The 26,856-nt window shown below is 38.0% G+C and overlaps 1 protein-coding gene across 1 annotated transcript in view; it reads left to right on the forward strand.

The window, feature by feature from the left end:
- LOC122815004 (oxysterol-binding protein-related protein 8-like) overlaps nt 1–26,856 on the forward strand; it is a 210,538-nt gene that overhangs the window by 49,314 nt on the left and 134,368 nt on the right. Inside the window, exon 4 of the mRNA XM_044087257.1 lies at nt 180–864. Coding sequence (XP_043943192.1) covers nt 180–864 — 685 coding nt within the window. The remainder of the gene's footprint in view (nt 1–179; nt 865–26,856) is intronic.

The raw sequence follows: 26,856 nt of genomic DNA on the forward strand, positions 1-26,856 counted from the left end.
AAGAACCCATAAACTACAACAACCGGACTTTTTACCAAAATCGAAGGAACAGGCAGTGGAAATAAAAACTGTAGAAGACATAATTATCAATGAATGTGTATACATTTATAAAGGTTTTAAAATATTTAACTACACTAATCTCACTGTCACTAAAACACATCTCAGTTTGTTTTTCAAAGGTTTTACCTACATTCCCAGGGTCAAAGCCAACATGGTTGATTTATCGGTGGATGTTAAAATGTTTTTGAGACAAAAGAACTTTGAGATACTTTTTAATGGTTTAGGCAAAAGAGAGAGTACTAGTATTTTAAAGAAAAAGAGTACTTTTAACCCACCGTTACATCCACAGCTCAAAAATTTTGAAAATGTTTTACAGACGCGTCTTAGAGATGACCTTAAATTTAATAAAGTACCCCCCAATCTCACAAAGGATGAATTCAACATCCTTGATTCTTGTAGAACAGACAAGAATCTCAGAGTCATGAAGCCTGATAAAGGAGGAGGGGTGATTCTGATGGACCAAATAGACTATGAAGTCAAAATGCTAAACATGTTGAATGATGAAAATACATATGAAAGAGTGTCCTTGAATGAGTTTATCATTGCGGAAAGAAAAGTTTCAATATGTCTTAACAACTTAATTCTTGAGGGGCTTATTGACTTAGAAACTTACAACTACCTACATGTTGAGAAATCAAAAATTCCTTCTATTTTTGGTATACCCAAGGTCCACAAGAACCATTTGGACACACCTCTTAGACACATTGTTACAGCAGAGGGCTCTTTGACAGCCCCCCTAGCCAAATATATTGGCTTCCATTTGAAGCCATTTATATTGGAAGATTTCAACATTTTAAAAGACTCGTGAGATTTTTTGAAACACATTGATGCCCTACAGAAAACAAATACCCAATTTCTTATTTCTTTGGATGCGGTAGACATATTTACTTGTATTCCCCATGAAACAGGTCTTTTATGGTTTGAGCAATTTTTGGAGAGTCAAATTCTTATGGTCTTAATTTTGAAAAACAATTTTATATACTTTCAGGGTGAGTATTACAGACAATTAAAGGGTGTAGCCATGGGTGCACATTGTGCCTCCTTATATGCCAACATTATATTACTCAGTTGGGAAAATAAATTTGTTTTCAATTCCCATTTCAAAATTTTTGTGGAATTACTATGGTCGTTTTTTGGATGACATTTGTCTTTTTTGGAATGGCACTGCTGACCAGTTTCTTGAGTTTTATGAATATGTCTCACATACCACAGATTTTCTAAAATTTGCTTACAAAATAGACAGTTCCCAACTTAGTTTTTTAGATGTGAGTATACAGAGAACAAATCAGGGGTTGAAATCTAAAATTTATAGGAAGGAGACCTTTTCTAACACATACTTGCATTTTTCTAGTTCTCACCCCCCCCTTATCAAAAGAAGGCAATTGTCAAGGGTCAGCTAGTAAGAGCTAGTAGGATGACCTCAGATGAGACAGATTTCCAGATAAAATGTGAATTTATTGCAAGTATGTTTCGAGAAAGAGGTTACCCTGATGATTTGTAGGAAAGACTGATACAAGAAGTTAAAACAGCAAGGACCACAAGGTTTTTACCTATCCTGGGTAATTCAACAAAACTTTTTGGCAACACCAACACTTAAAACAATTCTCCAGTAGATATAAAACACTACAATTCAGCTATGACTATTACTTTCACCGGCGAAACCAACATAGTTAAAAATATTATTAATGACGAGTGGAATAGTTTTGCCGGTTTTTCAGATTTGAATCTGAACTTTGAAGAACCCTTAAAAGTAGAATTTAAAAAAGGATGTAACATTAAGAACATACTTGAGGGTGGAAAACAGGTCACACATCTCTAAACAAGTTGGGTAAACATAAATGTGGAAGCTGTCATTATTGTGTCAACATCAATGAAGGTGAGAAAATATATTTGAAAAGCAGAGGCAAAATAATCACCACTAGAGGATTTGCAAAATGCAATACTTGTGGTTTGGTATACATGGTGACCTGTGAGGCATGTGATTCCTTTTATATAGGGAAAATCAAGAGAAGGCTGAGACAAAGGGTGTATGAGCACCTATATGACGTAAGGAAGGAAAACACTAACAACGTGTTGTTTAAACATACTTTAACATGTAAATATGCAAAATTCCTATTCTTCCTCATAGAGGTATTACCCCCCCCCCCCCCGATCCCAGGGGTGGTCTTTGGGAGGCCTCTTTAGAATACAGAGAGTTATTTTGGCAATTAATGCTTGAGGCTAGCAGTCACCCAGGTTTAAATTAAATGATCTCTCTAAAACCTGTATTAAAGTTGAGATCAGCCAAGTTATAACCACTCACCCATATATCAGTTGTACTTATATATATATATATATATATATATATATATATATATATATATATATATATATATATATATTTTATATAAATATATATATATATATATATATATTTTTTATATATATATTTTTATACACATTTTAATATTTTTCATACATACATTTTTATATGTTTTTCAAACATTTTGCACACAGGTACATTTTTTATGTATTAATTAAAATGTTTTTTAGAGCATACAATGTTTATATATATTTTTACTATGTATTCCTGTCTGTAAAGTTTTTGTTTCACCACTAGATGGTGATATTGTTTCTTTGATTTTGTTAAGAAATCTGCAATTTCAACAAGGATGTTAATTGAATGTATTAACATTTTAATTAGTTAGGAGACATCATTGGTAGATTCAAATAACATCTGACTTATAAATTTAGCACACTGAGCACTGTTTAGCTTTTCTGATGAAGTGCATGTCAACGAAAATGCGCTGAGAACTGTAGAAGTGTTATTGTTTTTGTTTCTGTTCTGTGAGGTTTGTTCGTGGAGTGAAAATAAACATCCCTTGCTGATCTGCTGTGCCTGTCTTTTGAACTGACCAAACACTCCGAAGCCCAAGTCTCAATTCCAGTGAGAATGCAAAGTCCAACACAGTGTAAATATAAATACAAATTTATTTTACGCCGTTAAAACCATACACTTTTCATCGACTAACAATCCGACTTCTTCAGAAAGAACAAACAAGCAAACAGTGCCTCCCCTTCATTGAGAACATTTAAACAGTTCATTAATTGAGAATAGCAAGTCACATGGTTTGACCTCTGCTGAATTTAAGTCCCAGCACTAGAAAAGGCACAGGGGAAACAATGAACAACTAAATGCTCATGTAATGATAATACAATACCAAAATGTTAAAGCCGTATTACTTACAAAGCAGGTTGCCAAATAGGACAGTGTATACATACACACAAATCTAAGGCATGTAAATAAATAAAAATTTGGTTTTAGTCATGAAAATGAATATTTACAAAGGTTTAAAACATAAAATACAGACAGCATTGTGAGCCCCCACTGCAAGTTTGAAAACTGAAGAAATTTTGCTAAGATTTTAAAAAGATTTTAAAAATCAAAACACACTGCCTGTTGTTGAGATGGCCCACAGGGCTGAATAGCCTCCCACCAGAAATGGTGGAAAAGGACCTTTTCCTTTGAGAATCTGAAATAAGGCAGCTGTGCCCATAAAATGTAGAGAATGTTATTGTTACTGTTTCACCCGACGTATGCATACCCCCCCCCCTTTTTTTATATATTCCCTTACTAAGTCCTATGAATCCACCTGTGTGGTCTGAGCTTATATTTTGGCCATAAGTTGGAAACTGGGATCCTGCTGTTAAATAAAAATGAAATAACAATATAAAAATATGAAAATATAATAACTCAAGTGACGTGGCCATATAAAGCCTCTGATGATGTTCGTAATTTAAAGGAGTAAAAAAACGGCTATTAATAAGAAATGAATGTAAAAGACATATTAAAACCCGTCCAATGTGGAATGGTGTTGCTACAGGTCATCTCTTGAGCCTCTTTAACTTCAGTAAGCAAGCCAGGTTCAAAGAACCATTTAGGCCGAGCACATGACATGCATCCAGCCTTAATGGCTGCCACAGTTTTATTTTATTTATTTATTTATTTTATTTTATACATGTCCATTTTCAGCAGAGGCCCAGGAGAAAAGCTAGTTCCCTACTTTCTAGATACAAGGGAGTGTGGCCTCCCCTTGGATTGGAACTAACCTGATCTATAACACTGAATGTGAAACTGTGGCATGTTTGGCTAGAGAATTGTCCATTTTACCTTTTCTGATAGCATACAGGTGTTCATATATATGATCTTGTAGTCTTCTGTCTGTCTTGCCTACATAGAAAGCGGGACAGCAAACACACTGGGCTAAGTACACTACCTGTGTACTATTACAGTTGAATTTACCTGTCAAGTGGAAGACTACCTCATTGATGGAAAACCTTGACTCTGTTTTTATGTAACCACAATATCAGCACATGGAACATTTGTACATGCCTGATCTGTTACTGTGGGTCTTAGGTTTTCTTTCCAGTATATCCTTGATATTCGAACCTCTCCTGTAAACTACCCTAGAAGGGTCTACAAACACCTTACGTGTGGACTCATCCTGCAGGATTAAGGGCCAATTCTTCATAACTGTTGTAAAAATGGCTCTGGCATCCATAGTATAAGTTATAATCAAACTTTGGAATGAGTAAGGTGACTTTTCTATACTCCCTGATCGAGTTGTCAGATTTACACCCCCCGACTAAGGATAGGTTCATAAAAACCTGAAAATCTCTTAGATTGGACCTCTTCCACTAGGTCTGAAACTAAGTCATGTGGATATCCTCTGCTGATAAAGAGGTCGGCCATAAAGTTACATTCCACTAAAAAATCAGGGTCTCTAGATATCATCCGTGCTGCCCATACAAATTGGATTTTAAAAATAGACCTTTTCTGTTTGTATGGGTGGAAACTGTCAAAATGTACGTAGCTATTAGAGAAGGTGTCTTTTCTATGTATTTTGGCTACATAGCTCCTAGAAATCAGATCCTTCTGTAAATCCACATCTAAGTAGGTGATACTATCCTTAGATGTGCTATGGGTGAATTGTAGAAATTCAGTGGAGGAGTTGAAAAGTTGTACCATGGTTTTAACAACATTTTCTCCCCCTCTAGTGATGATAAACATATTGTCAAGGAACCGAGTGTACATGAGTACAAAGTCCATGACTGAACTGTTATTCATGACAAATTCCCTTTCCCAATAGTCCATAACCATGTTGGCCACACTTGCCCCACAAGGAGAACCCATTGGTACTCCTACTTGTTGAAGGTAAAATCTGTTATTAAAAGAAACATAGTTGTTGGATAGAATAATGTCCAACAATTCACTCACCAATTGGATCTCAATAGCAGGGGCTAGTTTAAGGGACATCAAGGAAGGGATCCATTCCAAGGCCACTGAGTGAGGGATGGAAGTGTATAAATCCTTTACATCAATGGTTAAAAAATGACTATCCTCACAAAAAAATTATTAAAAAAATTAAAACCAAATTTTTATTTATTTACATGCCTTAGATTTGTCTTGTGTGTATGTACACACTGTTCTATTTGGCAACCTGCTTTGTAAGTAATACGGCTTTAACATTTTGGTATTGTACTATCATTACACAAGCATTTAGTTGTTCATTGTTTCCCCAGTGCCTTTTCTAGTGCTGGGACTTTAATTCATAAGAGGTCAAACCATGTGACTTGCTATTCTCAATTAGTGAACTGTTTAAATGTTCTCAATGAAGGGGAGGCACTGTTTGCTTGTTTCTTCTTTCTGAAGAAGCCGGATTGTTAGCCGATGAAAAGCGTATGGTTTTAATGGCTTAAAATAAATTTGTATTTATATTTACACTGTGGTGGACTTTGCATTCTCAGTGGAATTGAGACTTGGGCTTCGGAGTGTTTGGTGAGTTCTTACAGCGTTTTCTAGTTTTTCCAGTTTGTCCGGTGCCTGTCTTTTGAGTTTACCAGTGTGAGTTTGGGCACATTGACCACTTATTTTTATTTATCGGTCAGGAATTACTCAGAATTTTAAGTTTTAATAGTATCTATTCTTCTCATGATTTCCCTTGTTAGACTTCAAACGAGGAAAACACAATGGTTCATCAAATTATTCTGGTTACAACACTAGCACCCTTCATCTTTTCAGATTCTTTTGTTAGGATTTGTAAAAAGGAGTTACAATGGTGAAAGGACCCAATATCTTTGAATCTTGGCCTTTCTTTCTTCCTTCCAGCCTGCACTGAGTTTGTCAAAACAAATGTCTCAGACTTTGTTTGGGGATTAGTTTCCATAACTGTGAAAGCTCAGGGTCTGTAAGGCAAACATTTCAGACAAAACATAAATATCAAAGACGTGATGGTAGTAATAAATGCTCCCAAGTCTCTAAATCATCTGTGGACTTCAGCAACTCTATACATTATCACAGACAGAACCACAGTGAAGTGGTGCATAAGCAAACAGGAGCATACCATATCTTACTCCCTTCGCAGATTTTCTGTGCTAGCCTGAGATGTAGCAACTCATCATGATCTAACAGTCCAGGCTTCTTACATTCCTACAGAGCAAAACATTATTGCAGAAAAGTTCAGCAGACCCATGGCAGACCCTCATGAATGAAACTGAACCTGCGATCTTGAATGAATTGATCCATCTGTTGAGTACTCCTCACATCTGTTGACTCCAAATACCACAACAGACAGCAAAATAAATTCTGTTCTAGGATTTCTTGCAAGCAGGCCTGGAAGATAGATGCCTTCTCATTCCCTTGGACAGGAATGTTCCTGTATGTCTTTGTATCATACCCACTAATTTCCAGAGTAATTCTAAAGATTCAGAATGATTCTCCAAAGATAATTGTGGTGTCCCCATTTTACAACAGTCAGCAGTGGCTCTCCATTCTTTTGAAAATGGTCAAGGACAGTTAATACATGCTTCTCCGCAACATGGTCTTACACAACACAGGGTTTGCTTGATACGCTCCAGCCTGAGATATTTTCAATTGACTGTACTGACGATAGAAATGTAGTGCCTTTTTAAGCACTTTTTTTTTAGCATTTCAGCAGCTATTAAAGGAAGCAAAGAAACCTGCTACAAGAAAATCATATATGGATAAATGGACAAGATTTTCCAGTTGGTGCTTTAGTAAAAAACAATAAAGATTTAAGGCCCATTTGCCCCTGATTCGACAATATTTGTGAAAGCTAATATCCTTTGACTTTTCTTACTGTTCTATCAAGATTCATCTTTCAGACTTTTACGCTTGTCTGCAGATCCCCCTTTATAACCAGTCTCAAATGAGGCAGTTTCTGAAAAGGGTTTTGCATATTTAATCACCAAAGAAAATGGATGTTTTCTCCTTGGGATTGTAAATTTGCTTTGGAAAAACAATACTGTCTCCATTTTAACAAGTTATCCAGGCTGAATTTAGGTTTTTAACTTGAAAAATAGTGTTGCTTTTTGGTCTGAGTTCTGTAAGAAGAATGCTTGAGCTACAGGCTCTTATGGTGGTTCAGTCTTATCACATTTTTTCATAAAGATAGGGAATCCTTGAGAACAAATCATTTATTCATGCATGAAATCATTTTAGAATTTGTTGAGTCAAACTATTCATCTCTCTGACTTCTTTTCAGAGCCTAAAAAATGAGGGAGAAAGAATCTTGCATATTCTGGATGTCCACAGAGAACTCAGATACTATCTTGACAGAAATAAAACCTTGAGGAATTCAGATCAACTTTTAATTTCCTATGAGGGCAGAAATTGGGCAACCAATGTCAAAACAGACAATTTCTAAGTAGTTGTCTCATGCTGTTTCCTTTTGTTACACCCACCACAACAAGTCACTTCATGACAAGATTAGGTATAATCTGCAGCTTTTTGGAAAAGTGGTGGACTCTGTGTGCAGCATAGAGACAGGAACTTCATTCTCTGAACACATTTTCACAAAAAGGATACACTAGATCCCTTTTCCAGATCTAGGGCTGGTTTTGCTAGTACCATTCACCAGGGGCTCCTGGATCTTCATCCTTCCATCTCCCTGGCTTACAAAGTTCTGGTAGTCCACCCAGTCAAGCTTTGGTTAGTGACATAGTGATCTAATACTGAGCAAACTGTAGGTGTGTAAGTGAACATACCATAACAGTAGATGTACAACTAGATTACAGTTGTAGTATCTGCACCTGCCCTCCTTCTCCCAGTGTTTATGCCATGTTTGCCTGTGGTGTGGATATATATATATATATATATATATATACACGTGTGTGTGTGTGTGTCTATGTCTGTATATTGTTCCTAACATGTTCCTATTCTCAGAGCTCTAGGTTCTTACTTACAAGGCTAATGATCCCAGGGGATCTCTCTGCATGAAAGATAATTTCTTGACTCAACAAACTCTCAAAACTCATCAGGGGATGCCCTTTACTATTCTTGTATCTCAAAAGCTATTGAATATCAAGCCCAGCTCACTTACAGAACTGGACAATAATTTTAGCTTTTAAAGAACCCACCATGCTCATCAACTAAATGCTACATTATATCAGTGTTCAATCCCATTTGGCTGACTTAACTATTGTTTTGTCTACTACACTTTCCCTCTCTCATTCTTACTATCATTCAAGACTAGTCTACTCTGATTACATCTTTCCCTCCTAACTAACTTTCAAGTCCACACCCCACTCCAATAAAGGGTTGTAAGATCAAAGCACTATTTCTTTGGAACTTATTCCATTTTTACTACTTTGGAACTATGAAATACTGAAAACTGCTTCTAGCATTTACTGATTGGCTTGCAATCTTATATTACCTTATTGTAACATGTTTATTATCCAAGATTTGTTCCTTTTGTGTGTATCAGCACTTGTTCAGAACTTGCTGTTAGCACTAAATAAGCTACAAGTTACTATAGAACTCGACCTTCCTCTTTACCTTGAAAAACAGTTTTTGCACTTACTTTCCTCACTTGCTTAGAGAAAAACAGCTCTTATACTCACTTTCCTCACTTGTCTAGAGGAAAGTAATTTTTTATTAAGGCATGTCCAAGGGTCAGCTTCCAGTGTTCTCTCCTGTCTATCTGATGAATCTGGACATCTTGAGGCAATGTAGCAATTGCCTCATGTCCACAGATAACCCTCTCCTCCTACCACCCAACACCACAAACTATGAGAGGTGCACTTATCTAGCCAAACTGGAGGTAAAGCTCTCTTCAACTATGACTGTACTTGACAGTCAAGGGGAGAACGTAAACATTTGCACCACACCACACTCATCACACAGTCTCATTAAATCTATACCACCAAAATCCACACATAGAAACACAAAAACATTCACAGAGGCTCTCAATAATAATCTGCTCAAGCAGCAGAGACCTCCAAAGCAGAAAAGCAAGCAACCTCCACCCCCAACACAACCCAAATTACACACAGACCACAAACTCAGTGTGCCAATAAACCACAGCCCATAAGGCAAACCAATGTACCCAACACACTAGTCATAGGTGACTCTATAGTCAGGCACTCTGATGTCCCACTCACCAGGCTAAACAAGGAGAAGGTTACTGTCATCTGCCTGTTGGGAGCCAGGATCCGCCACATAACCCATGCACTCAGGGCACTCCATAACAAGTACAAATATGACTCTGTCATTGTCCATGTTGGTGTGAACGACCTGAGATGTACCTCCCTGGACTACATGAAAAAAGACATGGAAGAGCTCTCCGATCCTGTAGCCCAGGCAGGTATGCCACTAGCCCTTAGTAGCATCCTGCCATCGCCCAGAATGATACTGCAAGACAAGGACAAAATGATTGACTTCAACAATTGGCTAAGCCTCTGGTGTCATTCTAAGGAGATCCAGTACCTCTCTGCCTGGGACAACATGGTCAACAGACCACGATGCTTTGCCAGAAATGGCCTGCACCTGTCGCCCCTGGGATTCCGGATACTGGCTAAGGCTCTTGCCGCCCCTATAGTGCCTTTTTAGGCAAGGTTCAAATGACAAATTCACCACCATAACAGGAAAAGGCAAGCAAAAACTGAGGGTAATGCTACTCAATGCTAGAAGTATAAATCTCAAAATGCACTCACTCGAGGCACTCCTTAAAATGGAGAACATTGATATCTGTGCAGTGACTGACACCTGGTTCAAGGCTCTAGAGAGCACTGCTGCATTACAAGGCTATAACTCATACCACACTTTTCGGGCATCTAACCTGGACCAGAACACCAAAGGCAGAAGTGTGTCCATATTCATTAAGGATATCCACACCTCCAGGCTAGTTGCGCAGCATAATGCATCCGAGGTTATCCAAGTGCAGCTAACTCTGGTCAAAACTGCAATCCAAATTGTAGCTTGTTACAGATCCCTCACCATGCCCCAGGATTCCCACTTCTCTTTTCTTGATATACTGGAAAATATTAGGGTTCAACCAAATGCCCTAATAATGGGCGATTTCAACTACCCCACCATTAACTGGGAAAACTACTCATATACCAACTCATTTGCTCAATGATCTCTGGAATTCATACATTCCAATGCCCTGGATCAACTTATCCACACCCCCACCAAGGGCAACAATATCCTAGACCTATTCATTACCAACATGAGCGACCGGTGTTCCACACCTGAAATTAACTCATCGTTGGTCAGATCCGACCATAAGCTAATCACCCTAGATATCTGCATCCCACCCCCACCCACCATTAAGGACACCACTGTAAAAAATTTCTCCAAAGCCAACTTCATGCTTCTTAAGGCAGAAGTGGCGAACTTCATGACACTCATGCAGAAGGACAATAGAGTTACGACTGCTGAATCCTACACAAATGCACTCTATAAGAACTTACACGAGTGCATAGATTGTGCTATTCCAAACAGAACCAAGATGCTATCCTCCAAAAAAGAATTCAATCTGGTGGTCCCCTGTCATAAACAAACACTACAACAGAAGGAAGAAACTGTTGCAAAAGAGAGTAAAATCCCATGAGTGGAGGAGCTGCCTGGTCAGCCTCAGTAAGAATCTGAGATCCCTTATAAGATCCTCCAAAGCTAGCTACGAAAACGAAATCGCCACTGATTCTAAGGGCATCCACAAAGCATTATATAGCTATGTCAAGAATCTCAATGGCAACTCCCAGATCTGCTCTGAGTTACAGCACCACGCCTTGAAAATTACAGAACAAACTGATATTGCCAACATCCTGGCAGACTTCACCCCCCTCTCACTCCCTAAACGGCCCATATCAATACAGGAAAAATGCAGAGTCCCTGTAATCACATCAGTGTGGGTAAAAGCTGCACTCTCTAAAACCAAAAACACAGCATCCATGGGACTGACTGCGTTTTACACGAACTTCAGAATGAACTGGCTCCCCATCTAAGCACCATGTTCAATCATAGTCTCACGTCAGGCTTTGTGCCCACTGAATGGCACACAGCAACAATTATCCCACTTCACAAAGGGGGAGCCACCACTGATCCTGGGAACTATTTCCCTGTTAGCCTGACAAGCCTGGTCTGCAAGGCCATGGAAAGTATCATCATGGAACTCATAAACAAAGATATTGGTAACCTCCAAACTCTGGATCCCACCCAGTTCAGGTTTGTGAAAGGCAGATCATGCCTTCTGAACCGGATCGACTTCTTTGAGGCAGTCACCAAAGCTGTAGACGAGGGTAAGGTGGTTCACACAGCCTATCTTGACCTCGCCAAGGCTTTCGACACCATCCCCCATTCTGGAATTATAGCTAAACTCAATAAACTAGGTATAAATCGCTATGTCACAAGATGGGTTGCCAACTGGCTCATTGACAGAACCCACACTGTAAAAGTTGCAGACTCTAAATCTGACTTCAAACCAGTGACAAGTGGAGCACCACATGGTTCAGTCCTGGGACCTCTCCTGTTTGGTATCTACTTCTCTGAAGTAGAGGCTAACACAGAAGGCCTCTGGTTAACAAAGTTCACAGATGACTGCAAACTAGGAGCCATAGTTGAGTCCCCAAATGATGTGGACATCCTACAGAAGGGCATCACTGAGACAGATGACTGGTGTCAGAGGCATGGCCTCAAGCTCAATGCCAGAAAGTGCATTGTCATCCTCTTTGGTAAAAAGTCTGGACCCATGAACTACCACATAAACGGCAGTCTACTTAATGCTGAATGTGTGATAAGAGACCTTGGGGCCCAGGTGGACAGTAGTCTCTCCTTTGATAATCACTTCACCACAGTAGTCAGGAAATCCTTCTATGTGACATACCTCATCACAAAAGTGTTCTAATCCAGGAAAAAAGAGGTCATTGTTCCCTTCTACTCGGCACTCATTAGAACCATTATAGAGTACAATGCCCCTTTTGGAATGTACCTCACAAGACATCTGCAGCAGTTGGAAAGGCCACAGAAGTACCTCACAAAGAGGATTACTGGCCTCAAACAGATGCCCTACACTGACTGTCTCTAAAAACTCCAGTTTTACTCTGTAGCATATTGCCTACTCCAAGGAGATCTCTGCCTAACATATAAAGCTATGTTAAACCCACAGCTGTTGGACATGCTACACCTAAAAAAATCCCAATCCCTCCGAGCTACATGGTCTAGGGACCTAAACATTTTCGCCACAATAAACACGACATGCTGGAGGGATAGAGTCCTGTCCCAGAGACTTCCTATACTCTGGAACAAGCTACCTATCTATGTCAAGCAAAGTTCCTCATTAGCACTCTTGAAGAAAAATCTTAATGAGTGGATGGGAAAGAGGAAATACACCCCGGAGATCACTTCTGTGGCTCTGCTCGAAAGGGGCACAGGAAATTAACTGTCTTGGGTGGCGTAAGCCAGGGAACCTTGTTGGCTAGGCTTACTTAGGCCCTTGGGCCAATAGCCTAGTACCTACCTATGAACCTATAAACCTATGTATGTAACTATGTAATATTTTACATAGCACATAACTTGGCTATTTATCATGCTATATCAACTATGATTATGGCAACATTTTATTTTCTCTTTGTAATGGAGCTTTTCTCCACAGGCCTAAACTAAACAGAGATCTTGCATGGCCTAGCTGAACAATCCCAGTAAACAAATGCAATAAATAAATAAATCTTCTATGTCTGTTTTATTTCTGTTACTGTAGCAACATTTAATAGTAAAACAAGTGGGGTCTTGATGGAAAACTGTAAATGAAGAACCACAAAGAATTAGTAATTCACCAAAACCAGGACTGCCAACTCCAGAATGGGATCAGAAAAGTCTAAATAAAAACTTCTTTCAACCAATGGAAGTCACAATAAATATTTTTAAGCTTGTACAGATACCACACAGCTTTTTGTCCGATAATGAATAATGAATACCAATGACTTTAATTACCATTACAATTAACCTAATTGGTTGCTTCCGAGCCTATATAAAAAAGCTATTCACTGTGAAGTAAATTATTTCCTGATGAAGTCCAGTACTAGTCGTTATCGGACAAAAGGCTGTGTGGTATCAGTACAAGTTTAAAATGTGTTATCGTGGCTTTCACTGGTCGAATAAAGTTTTTGTTTAGACCCTTCTGGTCGCATTCTAGAGTTGTCAGTCCTGGTTTTAGTGGATTAAGCATTTAATCACACTCTTCTCATTAGATGCATTCAATATTTTTGACTTATTTTCCAATTTATGTAATCATCGTGGTCAATATTATATGATGTTTGTTTTCACTTCTCCAATATATCTTCCTTTTAGTCATCAAGTATTTGTTGAGATTTGTTATTTAGGACTTTCACCATGTCTAAAATATTCTTCTGTTTTGCATTTTTAGCAATACCTGTTTTTATTTGAACCTGTACCCCATCTATGAAACACTCTTTCCCCCTTCCTTATCTTACATCACTGCCTCATCCTGTTATATTTGTTACTTCTTATTTTACTGCCATCCCTTCTTTTCAACATTAAGTCTCCCTGTTTCTACAGACTAATTGTACATGAAATCACAATTTCCTCCAATTAGATAATAACCTTGAATTTGACAAACACATATTATAAGCTATTAAAATGCACCAAAAATAGGCTCCTACTATAGAACCAAACGCTATCTGATAGATGATGCAAGACAAATGCTACTTATTCTTCCATCCGTACTATATGCTTCACCTATTATTGCCAAGCCTAAATACTACACTTTCAGCTAACTTTCCACCTATTACAATAATGTAACAAAATTTACTGCAACCTGTACATATAGCAGTCATCACTGCAGAACACAGAAGCAATTAAATTGGTTTGAGCTACAAAACTATTTAACATGTTCAGAAGTTATTACTGCCCACAGTCTTACACATGTACCAGGAAAATGTCCATCACTAAATCTCCAGGTAGAGGTCTTCCCTCAACCAGTAAACTCTTGGTAATCACAAAAAAATATAATAACCCAGCGGGTGACTCACTATACTCCCCTTACATCTGTAACCCCATCCTAGCATACCTAAAACAGGCCATGATACTTTCTGCTCTCAAGCCTTTACTTAAACATTACCTAAACTACATGTGGTCATGCACATGCCCCTCATCTCTGTGACTCCATTTCCTTTGTCATCTCATATCCCCATCCCATTATAACCTCTAACCCCTTCTACACAACTAACCTTTTTAACCACTCATCTTTCTACCCCTCCATTTCTTTTCTACCTTAATCTACACTTTACATTTCAATTTCTTTCTGACTTTCCCACTTTATTCATCTCCTTCAAATACTCTCTATTACTCTTTTATAGCCAGGATCTATTCATTAATTACCTTAGTAGTCTTAACCCAACTAAACTTGCCTCATCAGCTACAAAGTGTTTTTCTCCCTTGTATAGCTTTAACTACTATCTGTACCTATAGTTTTATACCCCATACCACAGTTTTATGCATTCCTATCATGTTTACCATAACCCTCTTTACCCATGTTTTATAATTCATATCCATTGTCTGCATGTCAGATATATTGCATATGAACTGTTGGCATTATAAATGTTTTATACTTGGAATTTAACATCATGCATATGTCACATATATCATGTATAATGTCACTACAGAACTATTAATTGTTTGTACATAGCTGTCTTAAGAAATAGCTGTGTAATGTATCTTTGTAAAAATTATTTTCTCATCAGTACCTTAAAAGCATCTTATGGAACTTTTCCCCAGTATTCCACTTAACATAGGCTATGTCCATTTAGATATTCTGACTAAACAAAGTCAAATAAATAAATTAAATAAATTATGCCCTCTGAATGCATTTGTAAACATGATTTACTTACTAGTATGTTCTGGATTTTATATACTTTAATTTTATTGTAAAATAATTCACAAGAATTTATGCTATATGTAGCTAATATTTATAATGCAGAATTATCAATGGCTAATGATTACAACCTTCTGAAATGAATGAACTAATACATAAATAATGACTTAGAAGTATATTTTAGCTCACTGCTGTGAGAACCACCCATAGAAGTCCATTGCACCCCCCATGCCTTCCCAACCTCTTAGCTTAAGAATCAGACCGAAAGACGCAAAAAAAAAAAATTCATAAGTTGTCACTGTACTATTGTAAGGGACATGCAAAGGCTGATGAAATCCATTACTGTTCTGAGATGGTTTTTTATAGATTTACATGTGTTTGGACTGATTTTTTTTTTCTGGGCTGAGATTAAAATAGGTCTAGTGGTATCATTGCTCTACTGCTTCTTTCGGCTTTTCCTGGTTAGGAATTTAGCCAGCAGATCCTGCCCCGTCCATGATTGGCAGTGGAGTTTTACAGTGTCAAGTTGCCAGCCCGCACCCACACACACACACACACACACACACACACACACACACACACACACACACACACACACCTAGTGCCAATTTAGAGTGTCCAGTCCACCTGTAGCATGTCTTTGGGATGTGGGAGGAAACCGGAACACCCAGAGGAAAACCACACAAACACTGAGGACATGCAGACTCTGCACAGAAGGCACCTCAGCCAAGGATCAAACCAGAGAACCTCTTGTGTGAGGTGACAATGCTATCCACTGTACCACCGTGGCCACCCGTGGCCATCACTGCTCTACTCTGGTTAAAAATTAAAAATAAAATAAACAGCTTTTTTACATTTGGTGTGTTTTGATGTTTTTTGGGGATGTAGTGCAGTTTTTTTATTTTATTTTTATTTGTGTGAACATTTGGCTGGATCCTGCACATTTCTACTGGTTAGGCGAACTGAGCATAGGTTGTTTTTGTAAACTTAAAAAGACCATGCTGTTTTGCTACAGGAAGTTAGTTTTAAATTCTCTCTCTCTCTCTCTCTTTCTGTGTCTCTCTCTCTCTTTCTCTGTTTGTCTCGGTATAGTATATTTACACAATTATTGAATAAAACAAGGTAATCTGAGGAAATAAAGTCTAAATATAAGTATAAATATAATATAAATGTAATAAAAGAGATCTGGGAGAAGCCTTTTAATAAAGAGGAATGTTCATATTTTGGGTGGAATATAGGCAATCATCTTCTGATGCAGTCAATAACTCCGAATTGCTTATTAACAGCAAATACAATTTAATATTGTTTGCTTTATTTAATATTTAGTATTTATACTAAAATCTACATTTCAAATGTACTGCACTTTTTCCACTGGAACTTTACTTTCTGCACCATGACTGAAAAAGGTTATGCCACTCAGATTTTTCTGTTTCACCAAATAAAATACATAAACCTGTGTTGAATAAACAGTGGATTGCCCCATGTTTATAGAAATTGTTCCTCCAGGCTAGGAATTAGTAGTAAACCAGATGAGAGGTGGCAAACAAGCCATTATTTTTTATTGAGTCACCAAGATGAAATGAGCCAGAAAGGTGTTAAATCTCTTTTATGAAGATGGCAAGTGTTTCAGAATCCATGGTGATGAAGTACAGTTCCTAGCCTGAGGTACAGAAGGTGTGGTGAATAATTCATGGATTTTTGCATTTCACCTTTAGACTTATGCTACTGAATTTGGCAGGTTAATTGATACTGAGGGCAGAGATGTGCTGCTGATTGTATAAGATTCTGTTGCTTCAGATTTGTATACTAGGCACTATATGCTATAAGTACTCAGCGGTGATGTGTTAAAATGCAAATAAAAGCTGTCGTTTAGGCTAAAACATGATGTTCTTTTGTGTTTTGAAGCTGCGCTGTGTTGTGTTGTGCACAATGTTTGAAAGTACCTACAATTTACTTACTGATTGAGGGGATAATTTGGGGTTTTATGGGTAAAGTTGGAGAAGGCATCGTAGTTCAAACTTAACATCTGCTTTTTGTTTCATACAGCGGAAATTAATTTTTCTTGGTGCATTAATGCATAACCTGTATCTTGCTAGTTTGGCTTGTCTGCATTTTTAATTTAGCTTTTTTCAGAAGAGGTAACTCCACCTGGATTCAGAGAGCAGTTGCCAGAACAGTGTCAAAGTGATTAATATTCTTGACTCAAAATGGTTTAATGTGTAGTCTTCATGCCCTCCCTATGTCCACATAGGTTTAAGGTTTTCGCTGAATTTGCAGGAAAATGTGCAGTAGGTGAATTAGTGTTCTTCTAAGCTGTGCACATGACTGTGTGTGTGTGTGTGTGTGTGTGTGTGTGTGTGTGTGTGTGTGTGTGTGTGTGTGTGTGTGTGTGTGTGTGTGTGTGTGTGTGTGTGTGTGTGTGTGTGTGTGTGTGTGTGTGTGTGTGTGTGTGTGTGTGTGTGTGTGTGTGTGTGTGTGTGTGTGTGTGTGTGTGTGTGTGTGTGTGTGGGTGTGTGTGGGTGTGTGTGTGTTTATGTGTGTTCCAGTGTCTGCACTTCTGTCTGATAGAACTACTGGCTGGCAATTACCTCCCTCTGACTAAAAACAAGACCTAGATGCCAAGAAAGAACTTAGTTCACCAGAAAATAAAGTAATTAATTAGGCCTCAGACTTAAAAAAGAGAATGAATGAATGCAGCAAAAAAAACAAGCTACAGCCAAGCTTGTGGTTTATAAGAAAAAGTCTTCTTTTTATGCATCAATGAGTAACTTACAATATGTATTTTTCCCAAATATACATGTACATGAAAACTTTTTTGAAAGGTTGTTGAAAAAATGTATAATATACATACATATATGTACACTATTAAAGTACAAATGCTAAGGCATACACCATAGCAGTTCGAATCACAAAGAGATGAAGCAAAAAAAGCCCCCCACCACCCACCACCCAGTAAACTGATATACCAACCAAGATTACACCCACCACACAGTGGGGATACCACAAATGTACTGATCATTATGTCTTTGAAATGTCACTGACTTAAACTTGTTGAACATTTGAGATTTATGAACTCTGCATCTGAGAATTCAAGTGATCAAGATCTTGGCAGTCTGAGTGTTTAACTGGACTCCATGAATATATATATATATATATATATATATATATATATATATATATATGGATTCCATACATTTGGTCGAATTACACTTGGTTGAAAATTATACCAGGCATTGCACTTCACTAAAAGCTCACTTGACAGAAAGCTCACTTGGTCGAAGTCCATTTGGTCGAAAATGGAATATAGCCCCTGCCCCACTGCAGTGCAATCCTGGAATGAGAATATTAAATAAGGGTGGTGTGTGGGGGGCACAGCCCCCACAATGGGAGGTGTGGGGGCATAGCCCCCCACATAATTTTAATGTATTCACTATTATAATAAGGTATATCCATTAGAAATGCATTGATATATATATCTTTAGTAAAACTTATTGGCATAATGTGGGGTGGTTCGCCCCCCACACCCCCCAATGTGGGGGGCAGTGCCCCCCACACCACCCCCTAATTTAATATTCTCACTCCAGGGTTGCACTGCAGTGGGGCAGGGGCTATGTTCCATTTTCGAATAATGGACTTCGACCAAGTGAGCTTTCAGTCAAGTGAGCTTTCAGTCAAGTGAAATGCCTGGAATCATTTTCGACTAATATGGAATTCATATATATATATATATATATATATATATAATATATATATATATATATATCTATCTCATATCTATCTATATATCTATCTGTCTCTATCTATCTATCTGTGTGTGTGTGTGTGTGTGTGTGTGTGTGTGTGTGTGTGTGTGTGTGTCTGCATGGATCACAGCATTTCTTATGAAAATAAATCAAGACATTTTCTATATATAAGGCATATATCAGAAATCTGAAAATAAAAAAATGCCATTCTGAATTGCAAAAAGAAAAAAAATATTTTCAAAAGGTAGAAGGGGGCATGGAACATTTAGAGACTAGAGAATAACTATAACAACTTTTTATAATATTGCATTTAAAAGTATATTCAACACAAACCATGGATGTGATTCAGAAAAGAGCTCACATGCCCACAAACCTCCCAAATACTTGGCATCCTCTCCTGTATTCTCAGAGTGTTTGGGTTGAACCTGAAGCCATCCAAGCTAAGATAAGAACTTTAAATTGAAATATTGCACTTTTTCAAGCAATTTCAGAAGATTGCTGCTGTGTTTTTAAATTATTTATTGTATTTTTCTGCATGTCAGCACTGTAAAGTTTATTTTCTTTCTTTGTTTAGCTGCTGCTAGTGTGCTTTGAAATCAGAAATAGCCAGGGAATTGTTATGGCTAGGCTTGTATAGGTCCTAGGGCCGCTAGCCTAGTACTAACCTATGAATCTATGAACCTTAAAGTGGGTGTTCCTCATTACTGCCTTATCTGCCTTAGAGTCCCCATGTACTTACTTGTAGCTAGTTGTTTGTTCAGTTTCTGCTGGGTTTTTATTTTTGGCTAACTAAAGTGTTTTTTTTTTTGTATTAAGATGGCTGTGACTGCAACTCTATTGGCAGTAGAAAGGTAGCCAGGTCTGTCCAAACTGGGAAACACAATGGGAGACTTAAAATGAGACTGTTTCATTGGGCAGAGTGTTTTTTTCGTTAGTTTAGTCATTTTTTTTCTTTGAATCTGTAAATTCCACTGAATCGTACAGTGCTTTGTTTAAATACAATCACTTAAAAACTAATTCTTTCCTATAAAACTTTCCCTTTAATTTTATCCAGTACTCAACTGCATGCAGAAGATGAAGGACCTGTATCATGTTCACTGACAGCCAACTAATCATTAGAGAAACAGACATAGTATGTGAGATATGTAATTACTCAGTGTGACTTTAGGCAAAACTGTTTCACACAGAAGCAACCAAAATAACAATCGGGTTTCAGTAATGTAGGCATTACACCCACTACACATAGTACTGCTCTAACGCATAGACCAATATGTGCAGAGGCACTTAAAAGCAGCCTTCCTAAACCCCAAAGATCTTCCAGGCATTTGCCCTGCTGAAAGAATACTCAGCATCCCCAAAAGCACTCCATGAAAACAACACCCACACAACACATGCAGCCGCACCCTTTGGAGTCTCAGCTACAAAACCCATAAGGCAAGCCAACATACTGCCCAATATTTGAATCTTACAAGACTTCATTGTGAGACAGTCCGATGTCCCACTCACAAGACTAAATAAGGAGAAAACCACAGTCAATTGTTTATCAAGGGCCAGGATCCAACAAATCACCCAAGAACACAAATCATTAGATCACAAGTACTAGTATAACTCAGTCATAGTCCATGGTAGTGCAAATGACAGAAGATGTACCTCCCTGGACTATAAGATGAAAGGCATTATAGAACACTTGGACTATGTGATGCAGACTAGTAGATGTCTACCATTAAGCAGCATTCTACCTTCTAAAAGGATAATACCAAAATATGAGCAAAAAATTATTTATTTCAATAATTGGCTTGCTTTCTGGTATCTTTCTAAGGGGTACAATATTTGTCAGCATGGGATAATATGGTCAGTAGACCACATTGCTTTACCAAGGATGGTCTACCCTCTAGGTTACTGAATATTGACTTAAACATTGTACTCCTCCAAAGTGCCTTTTGTAGTCAGTGCCAAACTGACAAACCTTCCAACATAACAAAACCAACCCAATGGAATCTGAAAGTGATACAGCTCAATGCCAAGAGGCTAGGCATGAAACTCTACTCCTTCCTGATTGTCCTCAGTCTGAACCATCTGAACATCTGTACAATTAATGAGACATGGTTTAAAGCCACAGGGATGTCTTCCAGACATTTAGGCCAGCTACTGTACAGGCTGGGACCAAAGGTAGAGGTGTTTAAATTAATATCAACAACAAACACCTCAAGACTAGTCAAAATGGACAAAGCATGTGAACTTCTCTATGACCAGATTTCCATAGGCGATGTCCCATATCATACACATGTAAGCTATAGGTCACTCTTTATGGCTACAATTCACTCCTCTTCATAATAAAACTCATTTCTATGATTCTGGCTAACCCTAAAACATTTATAAACTATTCTAAAGCAAACTTCCTACTACTAAGTGATAATCTGTTAACATTTCAAGCCCCTGCAAACCCTAAAACCACAGCAGCGTATACATAATTATTCACATAAATTCTGTATAATCATGTCAATAAATGCATAGAGACATCTGTGCCCACCAGAAATAAATCCAGAGCTATCTCAAAAAACAAACCACCCTTGTGGAATCCAAACATAAACAGGTTGTACAACAAAAAAAAAGTCGTAGCCAAGATTAGAAGGTGGTATGCCCAGTATCATAAAAATACTTTCATTGATATAAATAAACAATTAAGTGGACACATTAAGTCTACTAAAACCAAATCTGAGGTAAAGATAGTATCCTAGGCAAATGACAATCAAAAGGCTTTCTTCAACTATGCCCAACACTTCAAAGGTAGCACACAGCAGTATGTGGAACTGATTGTAAATGGAGTTATCTATACAAAGTCAGAATACATAGCAAATCCGCTAGCTGACCCAGAAGTCTAACTAGTCTCATATGTATAGCCATGGAATGAATTATCATGAAACCGATTAATAAGGCATAGAAAACCTTCAGACACTGTATCTAACCTAGTTTGATTTCTTCAAGAGTAGACCATGCATACTCAGCCTGGCTGACTTCTTTGAGAAGGTCACTGAAGCAACAGATGAGAGCAAAATGGTGCATACTACCTACCTTGACCTGGCTAAAGCATTTGATACAGTACCCCACTCAAACATAAATAAACTCATGGATATAGGCATAAACTTCTATGTTGCACATGGAATAGCCAGTTGGCTCTCAGATAAGACCCAGGATTTTAGGATGCAGGAAATCTCCTCCACAAAGAGGCCTGTCACTAGCGGAGTCCTTCAGGGCTCTGGGATGGGTTCACTCCTTTTTTGGCATCTACTTCTTCGATACCAAGAACCAAATAACCAAGAAAATTACAAAAAACAGCAACAACTCTAAAAACAATCGAAGCATTAACTTCTATTTAACTCCCTTACACCCTTTCCCTCTATATTTAAAAAATGTACACTTTATCTTGACAAGCTCTTCAATTCTAAAAGACATAAAATAGAACACATCTCATTTAGCCCTGGGTACCAGCAAGCATTTAGATGAATTTGCCATATTAATTCAAGTTTCTCTAATAACAAGGAACAAGGTCCACCCCTAATGTCTGGGATAACTTGGTCAATGGCCCTAAATTTGAATGTATGCATTTGGTGGGAGGATGTGTGCCTAGCTAGAGCATTCTCAAGAGTGCCCCTATTGTTTTTAGAATAGTTATTGGAATAGTTTGAATAAGATTGTTGTACGTTGTGTTGTTACGTATTTTAAACTATTTTATTTATTATACTAGAGTAGTTTCAAGTGTTATGAAGAATGCATAGGTTTAATTTTGTGGAGGGATGTGCCTGGTAATCACCGTAAACTTGACCATGGTGACTTATGTGAAACTGTGTTTAAACAGAAATGTTTGTAGGTATTTTTTATCTGAAGAAGTTGTGATTACTAATCAGACCAAAAGCAGTTCATCTAATAAATTCAGTGTGGACTACCCTTTTGGTTGCTGTTTTAGTCATCTACTTCTTGGATGTCAATGCCAATATCAAGAGTCTTTGGCTATCCAGGTTTGCAGATGATTGCAAACCAAGAGAAGTTATAAAATCCTCAAATGCCAACATCCTACAGGAAGGAATAATACAGACAAATGACTGGTGCCAAAGCCTCAGTTTAAACCTCAGTGCCAAAAAATGCATAATAGTACCCTTTGGGAAGTCACCCACACTAGGAAATTACCTCATTGATAACATATTCCTAAGACAGAACCAGTAGTGAGGGATTTGGTTGTATATGTAGATAATAACCAGGCTTTCTAACAACTTATGTCTAAAGAAGCAAAGACATCATTCTATATTGCTCAGCTAATAAGCAATGGTGTGGCATGTAGGTCCAAAGAATTCATCGTTCTACTGCATTCAGCTCTCATCAGTCCTCTCACTGAGTAAAACTCCCCCTTCAGTATATACCTGACCAGGCATTCGCACCAACTGAAATGTCCACTGAGATTTCTTACAAAAAGAATACAGGGCATAAACAGTATATCTTATGCAGATCACCTCAAAGTTGTATCTCTCCTACAGACTATGCTTGGCATACAAGGAATCCTTGGATCCACTCTGATGGAGCTTTTGCATATCTGAAAAACAAATAGCATCAGAATCACTTGATCTAAGGATTTAAACTTTGCTTGAGACATAAATAGGACTGGTATTTGTCTCAGATAATTCCCCTTCTATGGAACAGGCTTCCCACTCATGAGCAGTAGAGTTCATCCCTAGCACTATAGGAGAGAAACCAGAAACAGTGAATGAGAAATTAAAAGTGTACCCTGGGTTTAGCACCTATGTCTCCAATGGACAGAGGTAGCCTGTAAATCTTTTCCTACCTTATTTATACCTTTTGTAATAACATATAAGGCACAAAAACTTGTGGATTACATTTGGGATGCTTGGATTATAAGAACCCCAGAAGTTGCTAGGCTAGTATCCAGCTATGAACCTATGAACCTGTAAGTGTTTGCCACAGTTAAATCAACTACTGCAATGGTGACAAAATATAGTTTACAGACATTTATGGACATAGCAAGAAAAATGTCAATATTGGCTCATTAGCATGTCTTTGACTAACACACTAGCCAACACTCGCACTGTCAGACATTATGAAAATAGTGTTCATCCTAGCTGCTATCACACACACACACCCACACACACACACACACACACACACACACACACACACACACACACACACACACACACACTCGCACACACACACACACACACACACACACACACACACACACACACACACACACACACACACACACACACACACACACACACACACACACACACACACACACACACACACACATGCCACACACACACACACAGTGTCAGACACACATGCACACACACACACACACACACACACACACACACACACACACACACACACACACACACACACACACTCAGACACACACTCCTACAGACACTCACGCATACACATCCTCACATAAACGCAAACTCACCCCACATTTTCATGAACTTACCTGCACAGTGACAGCTTTCATATCGATGAGCTATTGCTATCACTTGATAGCATTCACTTTTCTTCCAAGAGTGAAATTTTACACTGCTGAGTAATTCTCTGTAAATCAAGAGCAGCTGGCACTTCTGGGGAAGAACATGTGCCTAATGAACCTTATCCAGTCCCCTAGATTGTGATATTATCATTCAGCTCTCCCAAAAGACTCCCTCCACACTGAGGCAAAAAGATTTATTAAATGACAGTAGCATTCAACCTAGTTGTCCATGCATCTTTTGGTAGGTTTGGGACAAAAAGGTTATGTTAAAGCTTCACCTTAGCTGAAAGCCTTTCTGAACTCAGCCTACGGTTGTTTCCAGATGTCCTCAATCATTCATTTTTAGATTATATGTCTATTGCAAGTGAGTGTAAGGACCAACAGCTAAGAATGCTTTATGGAGTTTGAAAACATTTTCATAAATAAATAAAAGTGAACAAAAGAAGTAATGGAAACTTCCAGTCTGTTTGCTTATGAAATGTGGTTTGAGTAGTATAATTACAGAGTTTTATACTGTACTTTGTCTTCTCATTACTATAGCAAATCACTGGATTGATGCGATGGAAAATGCTATGCAACGGTCTGACCAGTCAAAATTTGCAACAATCAGAAAAGGGAAACAGCATTATCTGAAGTCTTCTTCAAAGAGTTTGAAAGGTGCACCTTCTGGCTTGCTACGTAACAGTGGTCAAACTAGTGAATCTCTCATGTGAGTAGAGTGAAATGATCCTTTTAAATTATTTGTATATACATTTTTAATGTGATAGAAGAGCCGTAGCTTCCAAATTAGAGACAATGGAGAACAACAGCAGTATAGATTCTCAATATATCTTATTTTTCTTTGCATTACTCCAAGTGGCTGGGATTATTTTGAATTTGTTAAACTTCAGTAAGGGGTGAAGGATGATGTCATTCAAATAAGATTTCATTTTATAGCTAAAGTTTCTTTTTCTTGTAATACATTTTGAGCCCATGTACTCTAAGATACATCCGATGGGCATAGCATTTATTACTCTACCTCTCTTTTGCTTTAAACGATAGCTGTGACATTTCCTGCTTTCTCTGACTTTTGTACTCACTGTACTTCTTAGGTTTGTGTTAGAGGTCATCATTTAAACCTTTTCTATCTATGTTTGAATGTTAGTATGGAGAAAAGTGTTCATTTACTTGCTTTTGTTAAGCCTTAAAATTGTGACACTTCTCCCGTAGAGTTATTTTTCAGTGATCTGTTGAAGTTTAGCCTTCTTCAAAGTGTTTGAACATAGGAACATCTATACTACCATATATACTCTCATTACCCTAATATGGTAGTGCCACTAGATCTGCTGCCACGTGTTATGACATATGCCATCAATCAAATAAGCTCACTAGAACCATGTGCATGCATGTGCCATCCCTTGCCTTAGACTTAATGGATAGTTTCTTGATGTTTTGTCATGCAAAGTTTGTCAGCAGAAACCAAGATACATGATTAAATAGCAAAAGCAATGTATTGTTCCATTAAACATTTTATTGACTACATAAATATAAATTTCTCTTTGGAGAGCTAAACATTTTTAGGACTTTGACATTCTTCTCATTGCAATTTCCCAAAATCCTGATCAGTATTTGGTTAATCAAATCTGTCCTGTTGAAATCACTTCACCCGTCTTGTCCAGATATCCTTTATGATTTTCCTAAAGCTAAGTCCCTGTGTCTGAAGTTTGTAATTGAAAGGATTTAATAGCTGTTTCTAGCATAAGGGCAGCCTTTGTATCTGTGATATTCTTTTAATTACAGGGAAGGTGGGATTCATTTGGTATGCGGTGGTCTTTGGTTACTATTTGCACTGCTTCCTCGACTGACATTTTTCAGACATCAGTTTTCTGTTGTGGAAATTGCTAAGTGGAATTCTTCCTGTGTACACATAGATTTTCACTAGGTGCTTTAGTTTCCTCCTGCATCCCAAAAATGCACAGTAAGTGACTTAACAATCCGGTAAATTAACCGAAGGGTGAGGGGTTTCTGTGTGTGTGTGTGTGTGTGTGTGTGTGTGTGTGTGTGTGTGTGTGTGTGTGTGTGTGTGTGTGTGTGTGTGTGTGAGTGTGTTGGTGTCTGTGTCTCTGTTGTAATTGTTTGATACCTCATTCAGGATGAGCTTCTGTCTTCCCATTCAGTGTGCATCCACTGGATGCTTCGATTTCTTATCCTATCCTAAAGCTGTGCCAGTACCATAGGTGACTTAGCAATCCTTTACACTGAATAAAGGTGTGTGTGTGCAAGTGAGCACACAGATTGTGATAGGTCAATGACCATTCAAGATGAGCTTATATGCCCTTTTCCTAAGTGTTATGATAGATTCAACCTC

Source organism: Protopterus annectens, chromosome 11.part0, assembly GCF_019279795.1.
Source record: "Protopterus annectens isolate FY-2018-M chromosome 11.part0, PAN1.0, whole genome shotgun sequence".
Classification (NCBI taxonomy): domain Eukaryota; kingdom Metazoa; phylum Chordata; order Ceratodontiformes; family Protopteridae; genus Protopterus; species Protopterus annectens.